The sequence below is a fragment of the Falco rusticolus genome, chromosome 12, assembly GCF_015220075.1.
Source record: "Falco rusticolus isolate bFalRus1 chromosome 12, bFalRus1.pri, whole genome shotgun sequence".
NCBI lineage: Eukaryota > Metazoa > Chordata > Aves > Falconiformes > Falconidae > Falco > Falco rusticolus.
The window spans coordinates 6,197,150-6,216,400 of NC_051198.1; the positions used below are offsets into that span (position 1 = coordinate 6,197,150).

Here is a 19,251-nt window from a genome sequence, read left to right on the forward strand (position 1 = left end):
CATGCTCGTAAACCCTGATGCTGGTGTTCACAGTTCAGCTGCAGTCAGACCCTTTAAACATACCTGGCTGAACCTGAGAGCTTTGTTATGAAGGACAAGTATCTTGGTCAGAAGAATTATGTGAATAATTGATTTTTCTGGTTCATTAGTTGAATTGAAAAACTGAGGAATGTTTTGTGTTTTCAGGCAATCTGAAATTATAATAGCGCTGTTTTTTCTTCTCAAAATAAGGCTCTAGAAAAACAATTTCAAGTCAGGCTGGATGAAATGCTTCAATATTGTGAAAGGCAATGGTATGAAAATGAAAGAACTGCTGCTAAAAAGCTGATCAGGAACTTTGCTGTTCAGAAAGCCAGAAACTCAAAATTATAAAGAACTGAGAATGCATCAGTTAAAAGCACCATGGGAAGAAGTGCTTCCTTAAAATAGAACAGGCTATTTCAGTTGGAAGGGACTTGCACCGATCATCTAGTCCAACTGCCTGAAGAATTCAGGGCTGACCAAGTTAAAGCATGTTAATTAAGGGCATTGTCCAAATGCCTCTTAAACTCTGACAGGCTTGGCTTCATTTCATGATGACTCCAGGTTGCAAGTGACACTGTAGTAAAAAAATCCACACGCACCAGTTAACATATTTTTGACAGACATGAAAATGTATTATGTCACTGAATATGTGTGGATATGGGTATGGAGAAGACCCAAGGAGGGTGCAAGGAAAGGAGAAACTAGTATTGCTGGAGCAATAGCATTCCTCTCCCTTACCTCTTGTCCTCAGGCAGTTTTCACCTGACCTCCCTGCCCAGGGTCCATGGATGGAGAGGGACAGGCAGCTCCTGCTACGGTAATGCCAGAAGACAAATTGCTCTAACAGCCCTGCTCTGGGCTGCTTCCTGGAGTACCTCACATCCAAGTCTGCTTTGATCTTTAAAAGCAAAATATTTAAATATTTTGACAGAAAAGCCTGAAACAAACAATTTCTAATCTCCAAAATGTATCCCCTTCCAGCTGACAGTCTTTACAGTGAAACTGCATTTTCCATAAAATGAACTACTCGTCTGAAAAAATTCTGCCTATTCCTTTATTTAGGCATTTTCTCTTTTGTCGAACTCGACTTCACAGGCAGCAGCAATATTCTTCTAAAGGACTTATGTAAAAACCTATAATTTCCTGAAATCAGACGATCAGAAATAAAACCAAACCCCTCCTCTGTACAATGTAGTACATATAAGAATGTATTAGCCTAGTGATGTAAATTATAAAAAAAAATTATAAAAAATCTGAGCTGTGTACTTCCTGCATTTATTCATACTGTGGCTGATTTTTCATTTGTACAGTGATAGGTTTCCAGTGAGATTACACGAAATTGGCAACTTGGCTCTTCTCACACCAAGTAAATGTGACGGTAACGGACACTAGGTGGCACGTTCGTTTTACAGCTGCACAGCAGGCTCTGGGGGTGAACTGCAGTAGTACCACGCTTAAAAACGTGGCAAACCACATAGCCCTCAAGAGTGAAGCATTAACCCCTTTGAAAAAAAGGCTTGGACTTAAGATATGTTGCCATAGTTTCTTCTGGCACCACGTAGCATCAAACACGTTCCTGTTTAGTGATCAAAATAAACTGAAAGCAGGGCTGTATTACAGGACAACTGCAAATCTGACTGTAATCACTTGTAGATGAAGATAATCACAGAAGAACTTAGGGAAGGGACCTCTGCAGGTCACCCAGTCCAACCTCCCGCTCAGAGCAGGGCTAACATCAAAGCCCAGTCAGGCTGCTAAGGGCACTGGCCATCACATTTTGCCCTCTCCAAAGGCTGAGATTCCACAGGCCCCCCAGGCTGCTGTCCCACTGCCTAACCACACGTGCTGGCAAAATATTTTCCTTCCACCAAAATTTCCTATGCTGCAAGGTGTCGGCTCTTGCCCTTTTTGGGGACATCCCATCCACCTTCTCCTGGCTGAGCATGCATCATGCCCAATGTGCGACTGCAACGTGTGTAATTAGGGGACGTGGGTTATTAGGCATGAATTTTCATGATGTGGTTACTAGGAAGGCCCACGAGATGTCAGCAGCCTTCCAGGTCCTGTCCTGGCAAGAGCAGTGCCGTGGGTCCACAGCACCCTGGTGGGATGGGAGCAAACCTCCTTCAAGCAAGAACTTCAGCCTGTCCCATCTGCAGAGGTACCATGGGAGAAATAAGCAAAAAGAAGGAGCTATCGACAAGGAGGGAGAGGTAAAAATTCAGGAGGGCAAGGAAGAGAGGTCAGGACAACCACCGCTTTATCCATCTGCCCCCAAGCAGTGGGCAAAGCCTTTGAACAGCTCTTATTTCTAAGTCCCCCTTTACCTGGCCAGGCATTTCCCCTGGGCAACTCCACACGGGAGGAGAGGGCTGGGGTTACCTACTGAGCGCTGGACACTTCTGACTGCTCAAGCCCAGACAAGGACCCTTGCTCATCTCCTCTCTTTGAGGTCTCTGGCCACAGCACCGCTGTGCACAGCTCTGTGCAAATGCTCGGTGTTCTTCGTCTAAGCGAGGAGAGCATGTAAATGCAGGGAAAAAATGACACCTTAAACGAGGCTTCAATTGTTGGAAATACTTCAAGAGGCCATATACGATGGGGAATAGAAATGTCTTCTTTTCCTTCTGTCAACATGCACAGTAAACAGAAGCTTTGATTTTCATGTCAGAGCTATTAAAAGGGCCACTACCAATACCTCATTTTCTGATTATTTTTACCCTGTGTGGTACAGAGGCTGAATTATAGCAGTAGAAGCTTAGAGAAGTTTTAAAAATTACAGTTAACTTGCCAGGATCAGGGTCAAGGTTTGAGAGGTAGAAGTTAGAAAAACTAAAACTAGTAAGACAAAACATTGGCCATTGAAAAATTAGCATGAAAGAGAGAAAAGCCAGTGACCCTGTGGTCTGTCCCCTACAGAAATTCTCTGCCCTGCGACACACACTAGGTAAATGAACTGCCACAGGTTAATGGCACAACTGATGTGCACCTCAAATTAACGTGCATCTCAGCCCAGTTGTGGGGCATTCGAGGGCGTTTTGGTGAAGCGACGGAAAGGATGATGTTTCATCTACTTTGAAGGCAGCTCAACCCACACGGCACAGAAAAGGCTCCTCCCATTTTGCTGACAATACAGCATCAATGTCAAGCTGAGGATCTCACTCTCCTTTGCTGGCTGAACACTGACCCCTCTGCATCGCCAAGCTGTACTAACGCTCATCTCAGTGTATGCCAGATACCACAGGGCAGTGAAAGCCCTTGTCCCCTTACACCTTGTGTTTTCAAAGGAAGAAAATGGGGGAGAAAGTTCAGGAAACATGAAAATTCCAACACATGAGCACAGTTAGATTTACTGCAACGTGCTCAGGGGAGAAGGACATGCAGAGGTCCCAGCAGGAAGGATGCAGTCCTCTTGATGCCTCTTATCTATTTGGCCACTCAAATACTCACAGCCACCTCCCTCCTTACTCAAGGACAATCCTACCACCATGGCATCCTCGGGTTGGGCACCTTAATCTTGTTGATGATGTGGATGGGTGAGACTACCCAAAGCATCAACAAAACCAAAGCCATGGAGGCTTCATGTATGTACCTGCACAAACAACTGAAGAATAACCCCAGAATGGTGTTTTTCAGAAATAAATGGCATTTTTTCCTCCAACAACTTGACAGAAGTGAGAACACTCAGCTGTTCACTGCATTGGGAAGGGATTTTAACAAGGCTTCAGTGCTGTCCCACTCCCACTGACAGCATCAGACATTCAAGCATCTTAACGGAGCATCCTTATAAAGCCAACGCTAACCTCTTCTGGCAAAAATTCCCCAAATACGGGTTCTGGTGTTTGTTTACCTAATATTTTGAGCAGAGTGCAGAAACCATGAAGAATGAGTTTTGCTATCTGAAGACAACGCATTTACTTAGTTACCAATTCTGAGGCTTTCCAAAAATCAAAGGGTGGCAACAAACGGAAGCTCCTGTGCAGCATAACAGTGATGGCAAACCAGGCATACTGTGTGCTGAGGGCAAATATGCAAACCATGAGGCTCCAGGTACACGTGGGAAAACCACAAAGTACTGAACCAAGAGGTCTGAGAGGCCTGGCATCAGGATCTCAGACTTCACGAAGCCTATTTTAAATAAAAGAAGACACAGACTGTTCACACTCCTCACACAGAGATGTTTTCAGTGAAAACTCAGCCTTTTTTCAAAAGCCTTGCCTCCACACACCAAACCTATCAAGATCACTACCGCTTTCTACTTTTCATGAAATTTTCTACCTCGTTTTAGCATCTGAAATACACAATACTCTGCTGGTATCTGGGTCATCCACACCACAAAGGGGAATCCCATTATTGTCCCTCCTTGTGCTTGAAATGAATGAATTTGTACAGTCAGCTCAGGCTTGGATTCTAACACTGATATTACCACGACAAGCCACCACCACCCGTATGCAAAAGCATTACAAGCCTTTCATCCCAGCCAACGCAGAGGCAAGGCAATGACATCCCCCAGGATATTTGGGAGCCCAGGGCGCTGCCTCTTCATCGCTGCTGCTGCAGCCTTTGAGTACAGATGGAGCAGTGAGAATATTTATCAATTTTTTTTTATTTTTTTTTTTTTTTTTTAACCCAAAGGAATACACTATGTACCATCAGACCCTATCTACTTTGCAGACTGAGAAACAAGCAAGCACTGCTAACCAGGGAAGCTGCAAAACCTACCGAAGTCCCTTCCTCTGCTTCAGTTCTGGGTGAAGTCCAAAAGAAGCAGATACCAGTTGTGTCTCAAAACCAAGAAATTGTGCCCCCAAAGTCTACCTCTACAAGCTCTGCTACTCTTCAGTCACAAAGGAACACTTCTGCCTCACACCATACAGGTAGTCAATACTGAAGTAATTAAGCAGAGAATAAATCCAGGACTGCAGAACAGCGGAGTTACAGAGCTGCAGTGTGACCTGAAACCACAGCACGAACCAACTCTGGCCAAATGCCTCGGTCTGACTTAATACCGTGACTCAGGGCACAACTGAGAATCTTCTTCTGCTACACCTCAGTGCGCTCACAAGTGCGTTAATTAAACTATCAACTGCTGGATGGAAAAGAGAAAAGTTGAATCTAAATTAAATTATTATGCTGAACTACTTTAGCAACATTAAATATTCTTAGTTTTAATGTGGCCACAACTCAGTTTCTCTCTGTAAGTTGAGTTACATTGAAACAAGGCATGTTAATTCTTAATAAATACACAGTAAAACGGTATCTTGCAATAGAGGTAAAAGCAAATTCTCAGATGACCATCAAAGCCTCTCAGTTGCTGTTAAAACTAACCTGTTTTTGCTAGCACTGTTATGGAGACCCACTTCAATAGGCTGTAACTGAGTCCTGAATCCGGAAAGTAAGTGGAGGATGAAGGCACAATTTCCTGAATCCTTCAGTCTTAACCCCATTTCCTCATTTAACTGTACCTTCGGAGCAGTGACATGGAATTAACTGCAACGTGGGTAATCTGCTTCCAAATTCACATCTTCCGTCTATGCAGAAACCCCTTCCTGCTGGTGCCTCCACAGATGGGCTTGTTTGTGCTCAGCCCCACGGCTGCTGCTGAGATGGGTACCAGGTTGCAGGCATCCTGTCCCCAAGACATGCATCCTGGAAAGATGTCACGGGATGCATGGCTGCACTGAGGACCACCATGGCCCCAAGGCTACACTGAGCTTGGCTTGGGAGCTGCATTTTGGCTCCTGGTCCCAGCCCTTTCCTGGCACAGCAGGGTTTAGGTCAGAAGCACATCCCTGGTATACACAGATATACAGACCTCTGATATGCAGACACGTGTAGACCTTTGATATACAGACAGAAAAGCAATCGACAACTGACAGTGATTTTCTCCACTTCAAAATGCAGCAATTACTCATGTAAGGCTTGACCCTTGAACCAAGCTACGAATATGTCCATTTGCAGGCAACAATCACAGTTGTATTGCCTATATGGTGCTGAGAAAGGTAGTATGTTTTAAAACTTTTTAAGTTTACGGATTTAAGGCTCTGAAACTGCAGAAAAGAGATGGTACTGCTGCAAGATAGTAAAGTGATTTTTTTTTCCTTTTTAAAACATCTTTATGCATTCATGTCAAAACACCCAGGGATATTTTTGGTGTTAAGAAAGGCTGCAGAACGAAGTTGCTCTCCTCCCCTTGCAGGAAAAGGTTTGCTTACTTTTTTCTCCTCATTATTCTGGGCCTCTATTATACAGTAAGATATTTTATTACAGCAAAAAATCAAGACTTTGGTTTTATCCTCCTTGTCCTGTAGCAACACCCAGCAGTCCTGATCGGCAAGTGATGAGTGCCCTTCAGGAGCAGGCAGTAAATATAAATTTAGCAAAGAGCACTTATCAAATATAAATGCAGGGCCTGTGTTCCTGGGATTATCTGATTTTTCCCTTGCTGCAGAAAAATTCACATGAAAATGAAATCTTGAATTTATTTTGCAGCTGCGTGACGGCAAGAAGTACACAGCTAGTGGGGTATAGGCTATCACCAGCACACAGGTATGATTTACTGGGACATTGGGATGTGCAATCCCAGAAACGCTGCTAAATCACGGCAAATCTGTCTACCAGAATCCTGAGCCCCTGAGAATGGGGATCCCAGAGCTACACTGGTGCCCTGTCCAGCGCTGCTCTACCCTCCAAGCCAAGTTTTCTCCCCAACTGTTCAGCCTGAACCTCCCAAGCCACAACCTGGGGCTGTTTCCCCTCATTTTACCACCCGGCGAGAAGCTCAGCTCCTTTACCTGTGTTATCCCCTCCAGGCAGTAGCAGGTGGCAATGAGATCCCTCCCTGAGCTCCTTGCCTGGCTGAACAAGCAATTTAATTTTTTTCCTTTGGTGTACTTTTCCCTCTCTCCCTTGCTCCAAAGTAACTGCCTTTGCCTAAAGCACTGTTCTTAAATTAATTATCAAGGAGCTTTATGCTGCAGAAGAGCATCGTTTTGGGCCTCCACCGGGACTTGTGGCTTTTTCTCCTGCAGCCCAAGAATGTGAAGGCACAGCCCCTGCAAGACTCATGACTCACACTCTTCTGGGACATTCGTACAAGTTTTAAACATGTAACTCCTTTTCCTTGCAGCTCTACTATTAAATATTTGGATTTCCAACACTCTCTCTGTAGTCGCACACTCCCCAGCTGTGCCTGCCTCCCACGACAGCCACTACTGGTATTCCTTCATTGAGGTTACATGCAATTAAAGGTAGGTTAGGAAATTCAAAAGTGACTTTGCACGATACCTTCATAGGCGCGAGCTGGATAGGAGTGATGCATGAGGGATCCACCATAGGCTTCGGCCTGTTGGCCGTGTCCGCCAGCAAGCTATGCCACTGCTGAGGCAGTCCCGTGAACTTCTGCTCCCGGTGGTCAAAGCCAGTGTGAACTCGATGCTCAAAGTTAGAGGGCCCAGAAATTTCAAGCCTTTTCTTCTTCTTTCCGAACATGGTGGAAAAATCTGGAGACATCGTAGGGAAACAGGAAAGAAAAACAATAATTTAAAAAACATCTTTATGCTTTGTTGCAAGCTGCAGCCATTCCCTCTGCTGCATAGATCATTTTAGTAGATGTTATTAGCCAAATAGCTATAAGAACTTCACTCCACACATACTGCCTTTGAGATCTTTGCAAGGAAAGCACTTATCTGACCTCCTCTCACAGGGACTGAAATTTGAAGAAATGAACCCAGTCTCAAATCTATAGATGCTCATAACACCCTATGGAAGAAGGAAATGCTTCTACTCCCAGGAGACAAAGTCCCAGGCCCTACTTCCTGCTCCTCGCTCTGCTATCTGCTCATGCTCCAAGCTGTGTCCTGTGAAAGCTCACAGCCCTGAGGAACACCAGCCAGCAGAGCATGGCTTTGCTCCGAGGACAGCACGCAGTGGAAGTGGCAAGCCATAGCCCGACACACCATGAGAAAAAACGCACACACAGCTCTGCATCTTAAATCTATATGCCAGATCTCTGAGAAAAGACAGTCCACCCCAGATGAGTGCCTGGCCCCATTACATTCATATCTACATCTCACCTAGTAGCAGACAACGGGGGTTTTACTCCTACGCCATTTCAACAACGCAAGTAAGACAGTGAGCGCAGATCTACTTCCAACCTGATCTAAGGGCCTTCATCTGCATTCGTAAAGGGTCCTGCTCAAAACCAGTATCATATTAGCTGCTGCAGTCATCACATTTACATGGCATGACTTCCCCTTCAGGAGAGAAATGAGTTGCTGTGAGAGCCACATGCCTGAAGCACCTGGGTTTACGCTTGGGGGGGGGGTGTGCACCTCGCTCAGCAGACTTGTTGGTATTCATTACAGCAAGGGTCCTACTCCTTTTAAGGTCCAGAAGAAAGGATTAGTTCCTTCGGTCTTTGTGCAGGTGGTGGGGAGAAGAGACGAGTCCCTCCAACACCGTGCAAGAAAGGACCTGGAGGCTGCTGGAGGAACTGTGACCTTCCCAGCTGGTGCATTGCTAGAGAGACCTGGGTTGATCCGGCTGCCAGATAAAGCTAATTGTTACAGCACTTACTCTACAACAAGTATTTTTTGTCAACTATTCAGTTTTGTTATTTCCTGACAAGAGAGTGTTGGTTTGACACCCTCCTCTCTGTTTGGCCCCTCCTAAGAAGCCTGGGGAAGGCTGCGGGAGGATCTGCAGGGCGCACAGGGAGCACGGGCAGACAGCTGGGACAATGGAGGTTTCAGAGGCAAAGCGGAAGGAGGCGTGAACTGCAAACTGAAAGGGATAAAGATATTTGCTCTACTCATTGGCACCAGAAATAGCCAATATACTCACACCTGGATTAACCCTTGTGTTTGGCGGCTCACACCTTACATCAAAGTGGACCTAACGGTTATACTGACGCAAGTTCAGAACTGGCTTTCTGAAGGACTCCAGAAACCTGCCGTGTAAGGCAAGGACAAATTCCTGGTCCCAGGGAAACAGACAGAGGTCCTGTTGTTTTTCCACGAAATACTGTCCTGTCCTAGAAAAGTCCTCTGTCTGCTTTCTGCTGTCTCAAAATAGTCCTCCACCTTGATCTCACGACCATTTCAAGCACGGCTTGGTAAGCCCTTGAGCAGCATCTGTCTAAAACAGCAACTGGGCAAGGAGGCTGCCAGCTCTATAAAACCTCTTGTATCACAGCAGCTGTAAAGGTGCTGCCCTGACTTCATGATTGAGGACGTGGAGAGGAGAAGCTCAGGGAAAAAAAAAAAAAAATACAGTTGTGTTGCTGCTGTTGCAAAAAAGATGGGATGATAAATCAGGTATTTATTCCACCCTCATTCCCTTTTACGAGTTTACTTAAAGATCAGGTCCATTATTTGAAAATTGATTGCTGGCTGCCTTGTAAGTCCCTCCCGTGTATTTGCAGGTGATTGTCTCCTTTGTGCATATTTTCTTTAAATTGAGTGGATTTACCCCTGTTGGCCTTTCTTCACAGGTCTCATCTTCCAGCCCCCATCTGGCTTTCTCCCCTTCTCTGAACTCCCTCCAGATCTCCTGCCCTTTTGACAGTCTCCCTCCATCTCTGTTAATGTGGGTATTTTCCCCACCTTCCTCTCCTGAAACCTCTTATGATCACCATAGTATCTGGCCCTTTTCCCACCTCCAGCATCACAATCTTTTTATTTTTTCCAGCCTAACCCAAAGCCATCATGGTTGGTCTCTCTTCACAGACTGTTTTCAAGGCTCAAACAGAAGCAGCTGGCAGTTCAAGTAGTAGCAGCTTGTATTCACTGCTCATCCGTGGGGCTCACAAATCAGAGCCGGCTGCAGATCAATGGCACTGGATTGATTTCATTCACCCTCTAGGGTGTGAATCTATGAGACCTATTGGAGTCACATTTTAAACCATCAGCTCTAGACATGTACTTCTTCATCTGATCAATGCCAGTACTTGCACAGTTTCCCACTGGACTTGCATCCTAAAGCAGCTGTCAGATGCTTGAAGTCCTCCAGAGCTCCAAACAACATCAGATAAATAAAAGCACATCAGCTGGCATACTGCATATTGCCTTTTTAAAGTATACAGCAGTCATTCAACAAGACGCCACTCTTCTTGTTTTTAAATTGCTCTTTGATACATTGCTCTCTCTTGTTTCAGTACCATTGCAGCTAGAAGCAAATGTGAAATTGGAGCAGCAGGACCTTTACTTTCTCAAGAGAATATTTTAGTCTAAAAACTGATGCCAGGGCCACATTTTTGCACAGGGATGGCGTCTTGAGGTCTGTGCATCAGACTTAGCCCCGTTTTGTCTGCAGCTCAGGCTTAGATCAGATGAAATTGACCATGAAGCTCTAACAGGAGAGACAAGGATACTGGCACCTCGCACAACAAGGGATGGATTCAGTCACGCAGGCAAACGCAGAAATGCTATGCATCTCGGTGGCCAGAGAACATCTCCCATGGGGCTGTGCCTGTGAAAGGTCACCAGGAAACCTGGCAGACAGCAGCCCCGTCCCTGTGGGAGCAGGGCAGGAGCCCTCCTGGGCCACGTTGCCTCTCCACCAGCTCTGCTAACAGCTGCCTGGTGCTACGAAAAGGAGTGGAGCATCAACCAGCTCTGAAGGGTATCAATAATAAACGCAGTGCGCTGTTGCTTTGCTTCATCAGCCAGCAAGGTTTGTCCATCCTGCTGCAAAGCAAAGTCAACCTCTACTGCGGTCCCTCTAAGTAAGTAACATGCACAGTAGTCACAAAGAAATTTTGTTGCCCCGAGTTCTCCCAAAGAGTAAGAATGATGCTACTTGTTTTCCTTGGCTCTCTGAGGATGTCAGTTTGGGGCAGCCAAGCCTGAGACCTCTTGTTCCTGGCCTGCAAAAGCCCTAATTCAGTCCCCACTAATGTGCTTGGTGATCAGGCCTCAGAAAGGAAAGCTTATTTAATTTTTGCCATAGCTTTATTGCTATGACACAAGAAATAAAGCATTTACTCATTTAATCAGGTGTGGAAGCAGAAAACATCCTGGACAAGTGAATAAATGAGAAAGCTCTCCAAGGTTTATTGAATTAGGAGTAAGAGGTGGACCTTTTGAGGATGCTGGATAACGTGTGTACAACACAAATGTTACAGAATTTCTAACGAGCACAAACCATAGGAAGTCAAGGTTCATTCAGGCACCTATCCATTCTCTGGCGTGCAAAACAGCAATCCTCTCTGTTGTTAAGAAACCCTATTTTCCTAATGGGATTAGTTTGGAAAACCCACAGACAACAGGACCATCACCTGCATTTAGGGAGCAAAGTGGCTGCAAGGCAGCTCTGCAGAGCTGCCTGTGTGGCACCCTCACCCAATCCTCCCCATGCCGGAGCACTCATCCTGAACTTAATTCCTCCTGACAGCCTCCAACGTACTCCTGGTTGTGCCAGGTCTCTCAGCAAATGCCACCTCTCTGTCCAGCTCCTCCTGCGCTTACCCCCACAGAACAAGAGGAAATGAGAGGTATCATACTAATATTTGTTGCTATTTTTGTGGGGATGAGCACAGCCAGGATGTCTGTCCTCTACTTGTATGTGCTTTGCCAAAGAGTAGTCTGGCTGATTTCAACATCACATACGTGCTGCAAGGTGGTACGACACAAGGGGGCTGGGGAGCCTGTCCTAACAGCAGCTACTATTGATGGTAGTGGGCTTGAGCTATCTTCGGGGGGGGGGGGGTGGGGGTGTGTGTGTGTAAGAAAAAACAGGACTCATCATTACATGGCTTTGATGGAGTATTTCGACACATTTACCCTTATGCTGAAACAATGCAGTATATTAATTCCGTGTTTGTAAATGGGAGGTTTGAAGGAGGCAGTCTTTCAGTTACAGCTAACAAAATTTATAAGCATGACACCAAACGTAAGTCTGTTCTTAAGCAGGACAGCCAGGAGGTAAGTCTGCATTCAGCTCAGAGCTGAGATGCTCCAACCCATGCTCCAACTGTGGCACAAGGATAAAAACAAGGGACTTCCCTTTACCAAAAGCCATGATGGAAAAAACCTATGGACAGGGCACTTACTGGAGGAAAACACAATACTGGTGGGGAAAATCAGCCTATTGCACCACCTCTCCTGCTGACAATGGCCAAGTAACCCACAGCAGCGCTGGTCCCAGCTGCACCACTGGGGAATGGGGAAGGAGTAAGGGATCGCAGGAGAGATGTGTGAGCTGTGCTCTGTAGACACAGCTATCCAAACCCATTTCTAATGGCAGTATTTGTTACCCAGGCTTCTGCCCAGGATAGGAGTACTGCCAGCTCTGCTGGTGCCTGCTGAACAGTCGTAACACAGCTCCATCCAAGTGCTGCAGGAACCGAGGTAATGCTGAAGGGGTGCTATCAGGAGCAATCACTGCATTCTGCACTTAATGCTGTTTACTGTAGTGCCTAACAAATCGAATTACACGCTAATCAGCACACCCTGCCTGTTAAATCTATGCCAGACTTGGCTTCTTTTCACTTCACTCCTTTCTATGCTCAGAAATAATTCACTGAGCATCACAGTGCCATGGACTCCTGGACTGATCCGAACTTCACGCGTGACCTTCAGTGACAGATCAGGTCTCCGCGTGCGGGGAAAATTCCCCATGTCTGAGACACTGCCTGTGCAAGGTCCGCCACATGGACCAGTAAAGCAAATCACTCTGTCAGCTACTGCACCGTCATCGTGCTGCCTTCCAGCCACAAATGAAGGTATTTTTCCATCAAGAAGTATCCTATAGCCCTACCCTGGAGAAAGAGGGTGGCAGCATTTTGGATGCCAGGGGAGTCCATTCAGGTCCTCATATGAAGATGTCTGTGCTTAGGGCAGGATTTCCAGCACTAGCCTTCTCACAAAAAGTTAAAAAAAGAAGTGAGCCTTGCCCAGCTCACACCCCTGAGGTCATGTTCAGAGGTGGCAGGTTGCTCCGTTGGTTCAGTCTCATACACTTGGCCCATTCTGGGGTTTTGGTGGGTTGTGCCTCTCCTGTTTACAAACTGAGAAGCTGCAAGTCCAGATTTATGTAAACAGCCACAATAACAACTTTTTGCATTTAACAGCATGTGAAACCTGAGGCAGTTGGAAGTAAAAGGAGAAAATCCTAAGGTTATATTCTGGATCTTTTATCATATCCTAAGTAAGAGGAATCCAGTCATCCCACCAACTGAGAAGTCTCCTCAACTCTGCCTCACTTAAGAATACCAGACTCTGTTCCCAATGTCAGAGCTACTTTCTTCTTCCCCTCTCAGTAGCTATTCTTTTAGATTAAGTCTTCCCAACTTCCCTGATTTTTATTGCCTTGTATCTTGAGAACTACCAGAGACCCCAGTGCATTCACTCCGCACTGACAACGGCACTTGCCATCCCCGATGACCCCACAGACTGAGACAGAGCAAAGGTCTGCAATTCTGCCATACATAAAAATATAAAATAACCTTATAAAGTTAGTAACCAGAGTAACAAAGTGAGATGGATATTTTTACATTAAAATCTCAATTTTTAAGATTGTGCACAATAGCTACATAACCCCCTTTTTTTTTTTTTTTTTTTTTTAAATTACAGTATTTCAGCAGCCAGGTGCTGTGTCCCACTAACTCAAGGAAATCATCTGTGTCCAGCAGCAGAATAACCTGAGCCACCCTGGGAATCACACAAGGATTTCTTATGCCCACCTTGCTGCTGCTCAAGCACATGACAGTGCTGTATATACTGCCTCAGGAGGGGCTCTGTGTTTACTGTCTGCTTCAGCCCAGCAACACATTTGCTTTTTAAACAACCAGCAATTAGTTCATTTTCAATTAGGCAGTGCACACCATGTTAAGACAGTCAGCCTGTATTTTTTCTGCAGGGAATCCCTGTGGTTCCTCTGCTGAGCAAGCAGCTGCAGAGCCCTTTTCCCTCAGGGATGAGCATGCTATTAACATCTGAAAATTGCCTTCATGCACACCGAGTAGTATCATCTGAAAGCCCAGAGTGGGGGGCAGCAGTGAGGGCTCAAACCCCACAATGCCCCATGAAAAGGCATATTTTCCCCCAACACAGCCACACAGCCAAAAAAAACTGACTAAAGCCAGGAAAGTTAATCAAATGCTTCATTTTTAAGAACTTAACACTTAAGAAAACTGTTAGAAACAGCTTGGGAAACGGGAGATGGGTGTGGTCCTCTTTCCTTTGATAATTTTTACTTACTAATAATAGTTTTCTGTAGCACAAGGACCTCAATTATTCCCCTCCAGAGCAACCAAAATACAGTAATACATCATTAGTTTTGCCAGCTTCTGTTCTGGCACTCTGATTAATTGTAACCTTTCCCAATATTTGATCGTAAATGAAAGAGTATGAATTGAGAAGCACAAATTAAATTAATGTGTCAAGCCAGCTTGCATAGCCAGTACTCCAGATAAATGTGAGCTGGGCTGATACTCAATCTCAAGGAGAAAGCAGATGTCTGGTACAGACTGATGGCAGCATAAATCGCTAAGAAATACTCCATAAGTGAGAAGTAAAAATTATGTTGGTTCTACTTCAGCTCACACTGGTGCAATTCCCTGCCACTGAGGTGAACAGAAGGAGACCAACACATATCTGTGTATCTATACAGCTAAAAATGAGGAAAATCCTTATTTTTTTAAAATAAGGAATAGCAATGAATAGTTTTGCATTTCCTTTTTGTTTGCTTTAAGGATAGTACTAACCTTCTCGGTGGGGACCTTCTGCTGCTGGCTGCAATCAGAGCATAAGTTTCCTTGGGGGGGGGGGGGGGGGGGGGCGTGGAAGGAAAAAGAAAAAGTGTGAAAAGTGTGCCTTGATTGCAGGCATACTTTATTTCTTTAGAAGATTTTTACCTCTTTTTTTTTTAATTTTTAACCGAATACAGTGAATGCTACCCTGTTTTTCAGAAGATGAAACAAGAGGCAATACCTGGAAAGGCAAAGTGGACTGAATGAGAAACCAGTAAAGTTAACGGAAAGGCTCTTAAAAAACCACACTGGTTTCAGGTCAGGCCTGACACACCACTGTGACTCTGGGACAGAGGAGAAACCCTATTTGACTGCCCAGATAAGATACTCCTAAATGCTTCCCTAACTCCCAGAGGATCTTTCTGGATGTACAGGACTGAGATGAATAGGGGGCACCTAGAAGCCAGCAGGCAACTGCCTGCAACACACGCTCAAACCACAGGTAGGTGGGTTCTCGATTTCTTCATTTACTTACTGGTCTTACCTAGCGGCAGATCTCATTACCAGTTTAGATACAAGGTAGTTTCAGACCTTGTGAACAGATACTGTTTTGTCACGTTGGATGGACAACACCCCATGCAGGATAATACCAGGTCGGTTTATCTGTCTAATTAAAGACCCTGTTTCCTGAGGTCCCTTCTTAACCTCCTGCTCACCTCAATTATGATTTGAGCATTTCAATTTGGGAACAATAAAATAAACTCTCGGAAAATGTTCTGAGATCCCTACTAATGAATCAAGATGATGACTGTAAACACTGATTCTCTGGCAGCCACAAAAAGGATCTAGAAATCCCAAATGAGCTAAATCAGCCCACACAGCCCAAATTTTGAGAGTCTTTTACCTCTACCATCCTGCTAAGCTCTTCCGCATGTAAATTGTGTCACTGCTGAAAAATTAATCACCTGTGACCACAGTGTTTTTCCAGACCAACTCTCTCTTTTTAATTCAAAGAAAGTACAGAAATACCATTTCCCATGCATGCCCACAAGAGTTTTAGGAACAAAAAAGCTTGACTGTCAATAGGACTTAACTTATTAGGTAGATTTTCAAGGTGCCTTGTATTTTTTGAGATGGGACTCATAAGTCATTTCAACACTATTAAAATACATGCTTTAATCATGGAAAAATATATACTGATGGAGTAGACCACATGTGACAAGTACAAAAATGCCATCTTTCCCAAGGCCCCTCATTTACCCTACGGCATTCTACCCATTTCAACTTTAGGTCAAATCAGCCAATTTTTCAGAGTTCCTGTGTCACTGCACAATATAATAAAAATACATTTAAACAATTACAAGCTGTCCAGGACTTGTCATTGTCCACATTTCTTTTCAATCCCACAATACCTTGTTTATGGTTGAAAACGCCTTCATTCGTCACAGCGCAGCAGGGTGTCTCTTGATAGCTGGCCCATGAGACATGTCTAATAGAAATGCACAATGGAACAAAAGACAGGAAAAAAAAATAATAACAAAAGGCAATGCATGCTTCCAGAGAAATAGTAAAAGCTGGTACAGAGTGGCCAAACTAGGATTGATGTACTCCAGGGAACAATACTCTTTCTTCTTATTGAAAGCCACTCTTGTACAAGGGCTCATTTCCACACACTGACTGACATGTGCTTGCCTAATTTAGAAGTCTTGTGATTCCCAGTGGATTTTAATGCTTAGTAATTTTCAGTTGAGTGTTTTAAACGCATGTATTGTAGCCAGTCACTCTCCATTATCTTACACACATGCACACATATATAGCTATGTACAGACAGAGGTTTCTACAGTGAATTAGTCTGCAACCGCTCTGGGCAGATTAAAGAGGGGGGGAAAAAAACCCAAACCCCACCAACCCTGGAGGTGACTCTAATAATTTCTATCCCTAGCAAATGAAAACATTCCAGATTAGCAGAAGCAAATAGTCCTCTGGGTGCTCAGCTTGAGATAATTAATGATATTAACCTTGTAGGAAATGCTGGACACCTAGAGGGAGGGGGTACTAAATAAAGTATGTATTAAATGAGACACCCCAGATCTCAAGCTATTTCTGAAACTTCAAAGCAGCTGTAATATTTTTTCTGAATTGATATTATTAGTAGTATTTTTAAATAGAGTTCTATCATAAAGGAAGTAGGTACTCTATGACTGAAACAGCTACTCTATGTTTTGAATTAAGGAAAAACAATCAGTAAAAGGAAATACTATCAAGATGAAACTGATGCTATATCAGTAGAAAAGACAAGAGTGAGCAGAGATCAGGAGAGCCTGCAGGAAGTATCAAAACTAGAGTTGTGAAACAATATTACTTAATTATTAATATTAGTAATAGTAAATATCAATGTTCTTACAGGTTGGGGTGACTGTAGGACAAGAACTGCAAGGATATGAAATCCTACATCTGTCAAGAGAAAGGACTAAGTGCTTGAAACGCACCTAGAAAATTGCTCTGATCAATCCTGTGGACCAAGTTACACCTTTGCATTTTGGGCCACACTCTCAGTGCTGGCAAAGTCTCTGCAAAATAAACAGATTGGCACCGACTTGTAGCACAACAAAGGGGACATTAAAATGCCTTGGTTTTGTTTTGCATGTAAAGCATTAGTTTTAACCCTTTCAAAACCAGAGCTTCCTCCTCAACACTTGATGGTAGTTGCAAAGCCGGCATTACAAACATACCAATGACCAAACTGCGGTAGGCAGTGGTACAGCTTTTTTACAGTTCCCAGGAAAGAACAATCACAAGACCATGCTGTTCCTCATAAGTGCCCCATATTTGTTATTGATACATCCTGATAATTTGTAGAAAAAAAACCCCAAACAACCAGCTTTAACAAAAAGGATGCAAAATGCTTTCTAGGTCTCAAAACAATACATCTTGTGCTGGTGTCATCCACGAACATACCAAAACTGCATCAAGGATGGGCTTTAGGGGGATGCCTGCCCCAGCACAGGTTATTTTACAGCACCCAGTGAATGCCACAGGGCAAGCAGTGACAAGCACAAGCAGGACCAGAGGGGGCCACATGCCTGCAACAGCATCATGTGCCACTGAGACACATTCACAAGAACAGGGCTTTGGAGCCAGTCTCCTGCCATAAATCCTCACTGGTATGTTTGCATTCCACATGCTGATTTTTTTCTAAAGTAATATTAATTCATTTCTTATTTGACTTCTAAAACTGTACAGGCTGTGCTAGCTCTCAGGAATTGCTGTGTTACCATAACATTTGTAATAAAGATTGCTTTCCAACGAATGATCAACAGAAACAAATGCTTCCTAATGCATTATTAATGCCAAGCCTCTGATAAGAATGGATGAAACGCATCTTCTGACCTGTAAGTGTTTACCAAGAAAAAAAAAAAATCATATTTGATATGTCAAAATATCTTTAAAATGCAAAGTAACATGTCTATAGATTAACATATCTACAGCACGTGCCTGGAAGATGAAAACCACACCTACTGTTATCGCTATCCATATCCTACCTTTGCATCAAGTTTTGCTCTGTATCACTCTTACATAACTGAAGGAAAAATATTTCTGTATTCTGCAATAAATTGCAAATGTATAGATTCTACTTTAAATTATTATTCCTTACACATTTTCTTGTCCTTTTCTCACTCTGCCTTGTGCTGCTGAAAAACTAGTTTGAAAGTCAATTCTTACCCTATTATCTATTGAGTTGCCGTCATGCAATGCTGTTTCCATATTAAAAACAGGAACTGGTCCCTTGAAGGCTTTGCTAGAGCTTACTATTTATTGCCTCCTTCAGAAAGTTTACCATAAGCTCTTTATAAAGAACATTGAATGTTTATCAAGGGGCACCTGCTCAGTCCTGCTTTCTTTTGATTGTTGGAGATGATCCAAGTAACTGCAACTAAGTAATTCCTCAACACTGATTTTTCTCAGAGCTAAGTGACCTTGCCCTGCAGACTTTGTATTTTGCCATCTCCAGACATCAGTTTGGAAGCGATGGTCTTACCTGTTCGCTGTTTAACTGGAAGAGAAAGGTTGTATGGAGAAACAGAGACCCTTTATGCTGTATCTCTGAAACAGATGTGAAAGTTTTGAGACCAGCCAGAGAAAATCCATAATATAATGTAAACTGAATGAAAAACCCACACATTTTTATCTCCAGGCAATGAGTGCAAATCCAGAAAGATGAACACTACTGTGAATTTTTCATTGTTTTCCATCTTAAATGACAAAGATAGAAATGGTTTTGGACCATTTTGGTTTGGAAACGCCAAGAGAAACTGCGTATATCCTGGTTCAGATTCCAAACTTTCAGACAGTTACATCAAAATGCCACCCCTCCCCCAGAAGAAATGTTCCTGCTTAAACAACACAGCATCGTCCCTCTGCAGCCCAGACAGACCGATTCTACACGCAGCTCCGAAGGAGGCCGCTTCTTGTTGAGAAAATGCCATTGTAACAAGGAGTCTGTGAGAGAAAGCAAGACCTTCTCCAAGTGTTTT

The 19,251-nt window shown here is 44.0% G+C and overlaps 1 protein-coding gene across 4 annotated transcripts in view; it reads right to left on the reverse strand.

The window, feature by feature from the left end:
- The window catches only part of PAK5 (p21 (RAC1) activated kinase 5), a 97,583-nt gene that overhangs the window by 38,770 nt on the left and 39,562 nt on the right, over positions 1-19,251 (reverse strand). For 2 of the 4 annotated variants that reach the window (XM_037405706.1, XM_037405709.1), the window contains exons 2-4: positions 16,129-16,205; positions 14,732-14,781; positions 7,312-7,526 (exon numbers count right to left, since the gene is read on the reverse strand). In XM_037405706.1, the coding sequence (XP_037261603.1) occupies positions 7,312-7,515 (204 nt within the window). In that variant the 5' untranslated portion in view covers positions 7,516-7,526; positions 14,732-14,781; positions 16,129-16,205. The remainder of the gene's footprint in view (positions 1-7,311; positions 7,527-14,731; positions 14,782-16,128; positions 16,206-19,251) is intronic. The other 2 variants (XM_037405707.1, XM_037405708.1) reach the window with 2 other exon arrangements.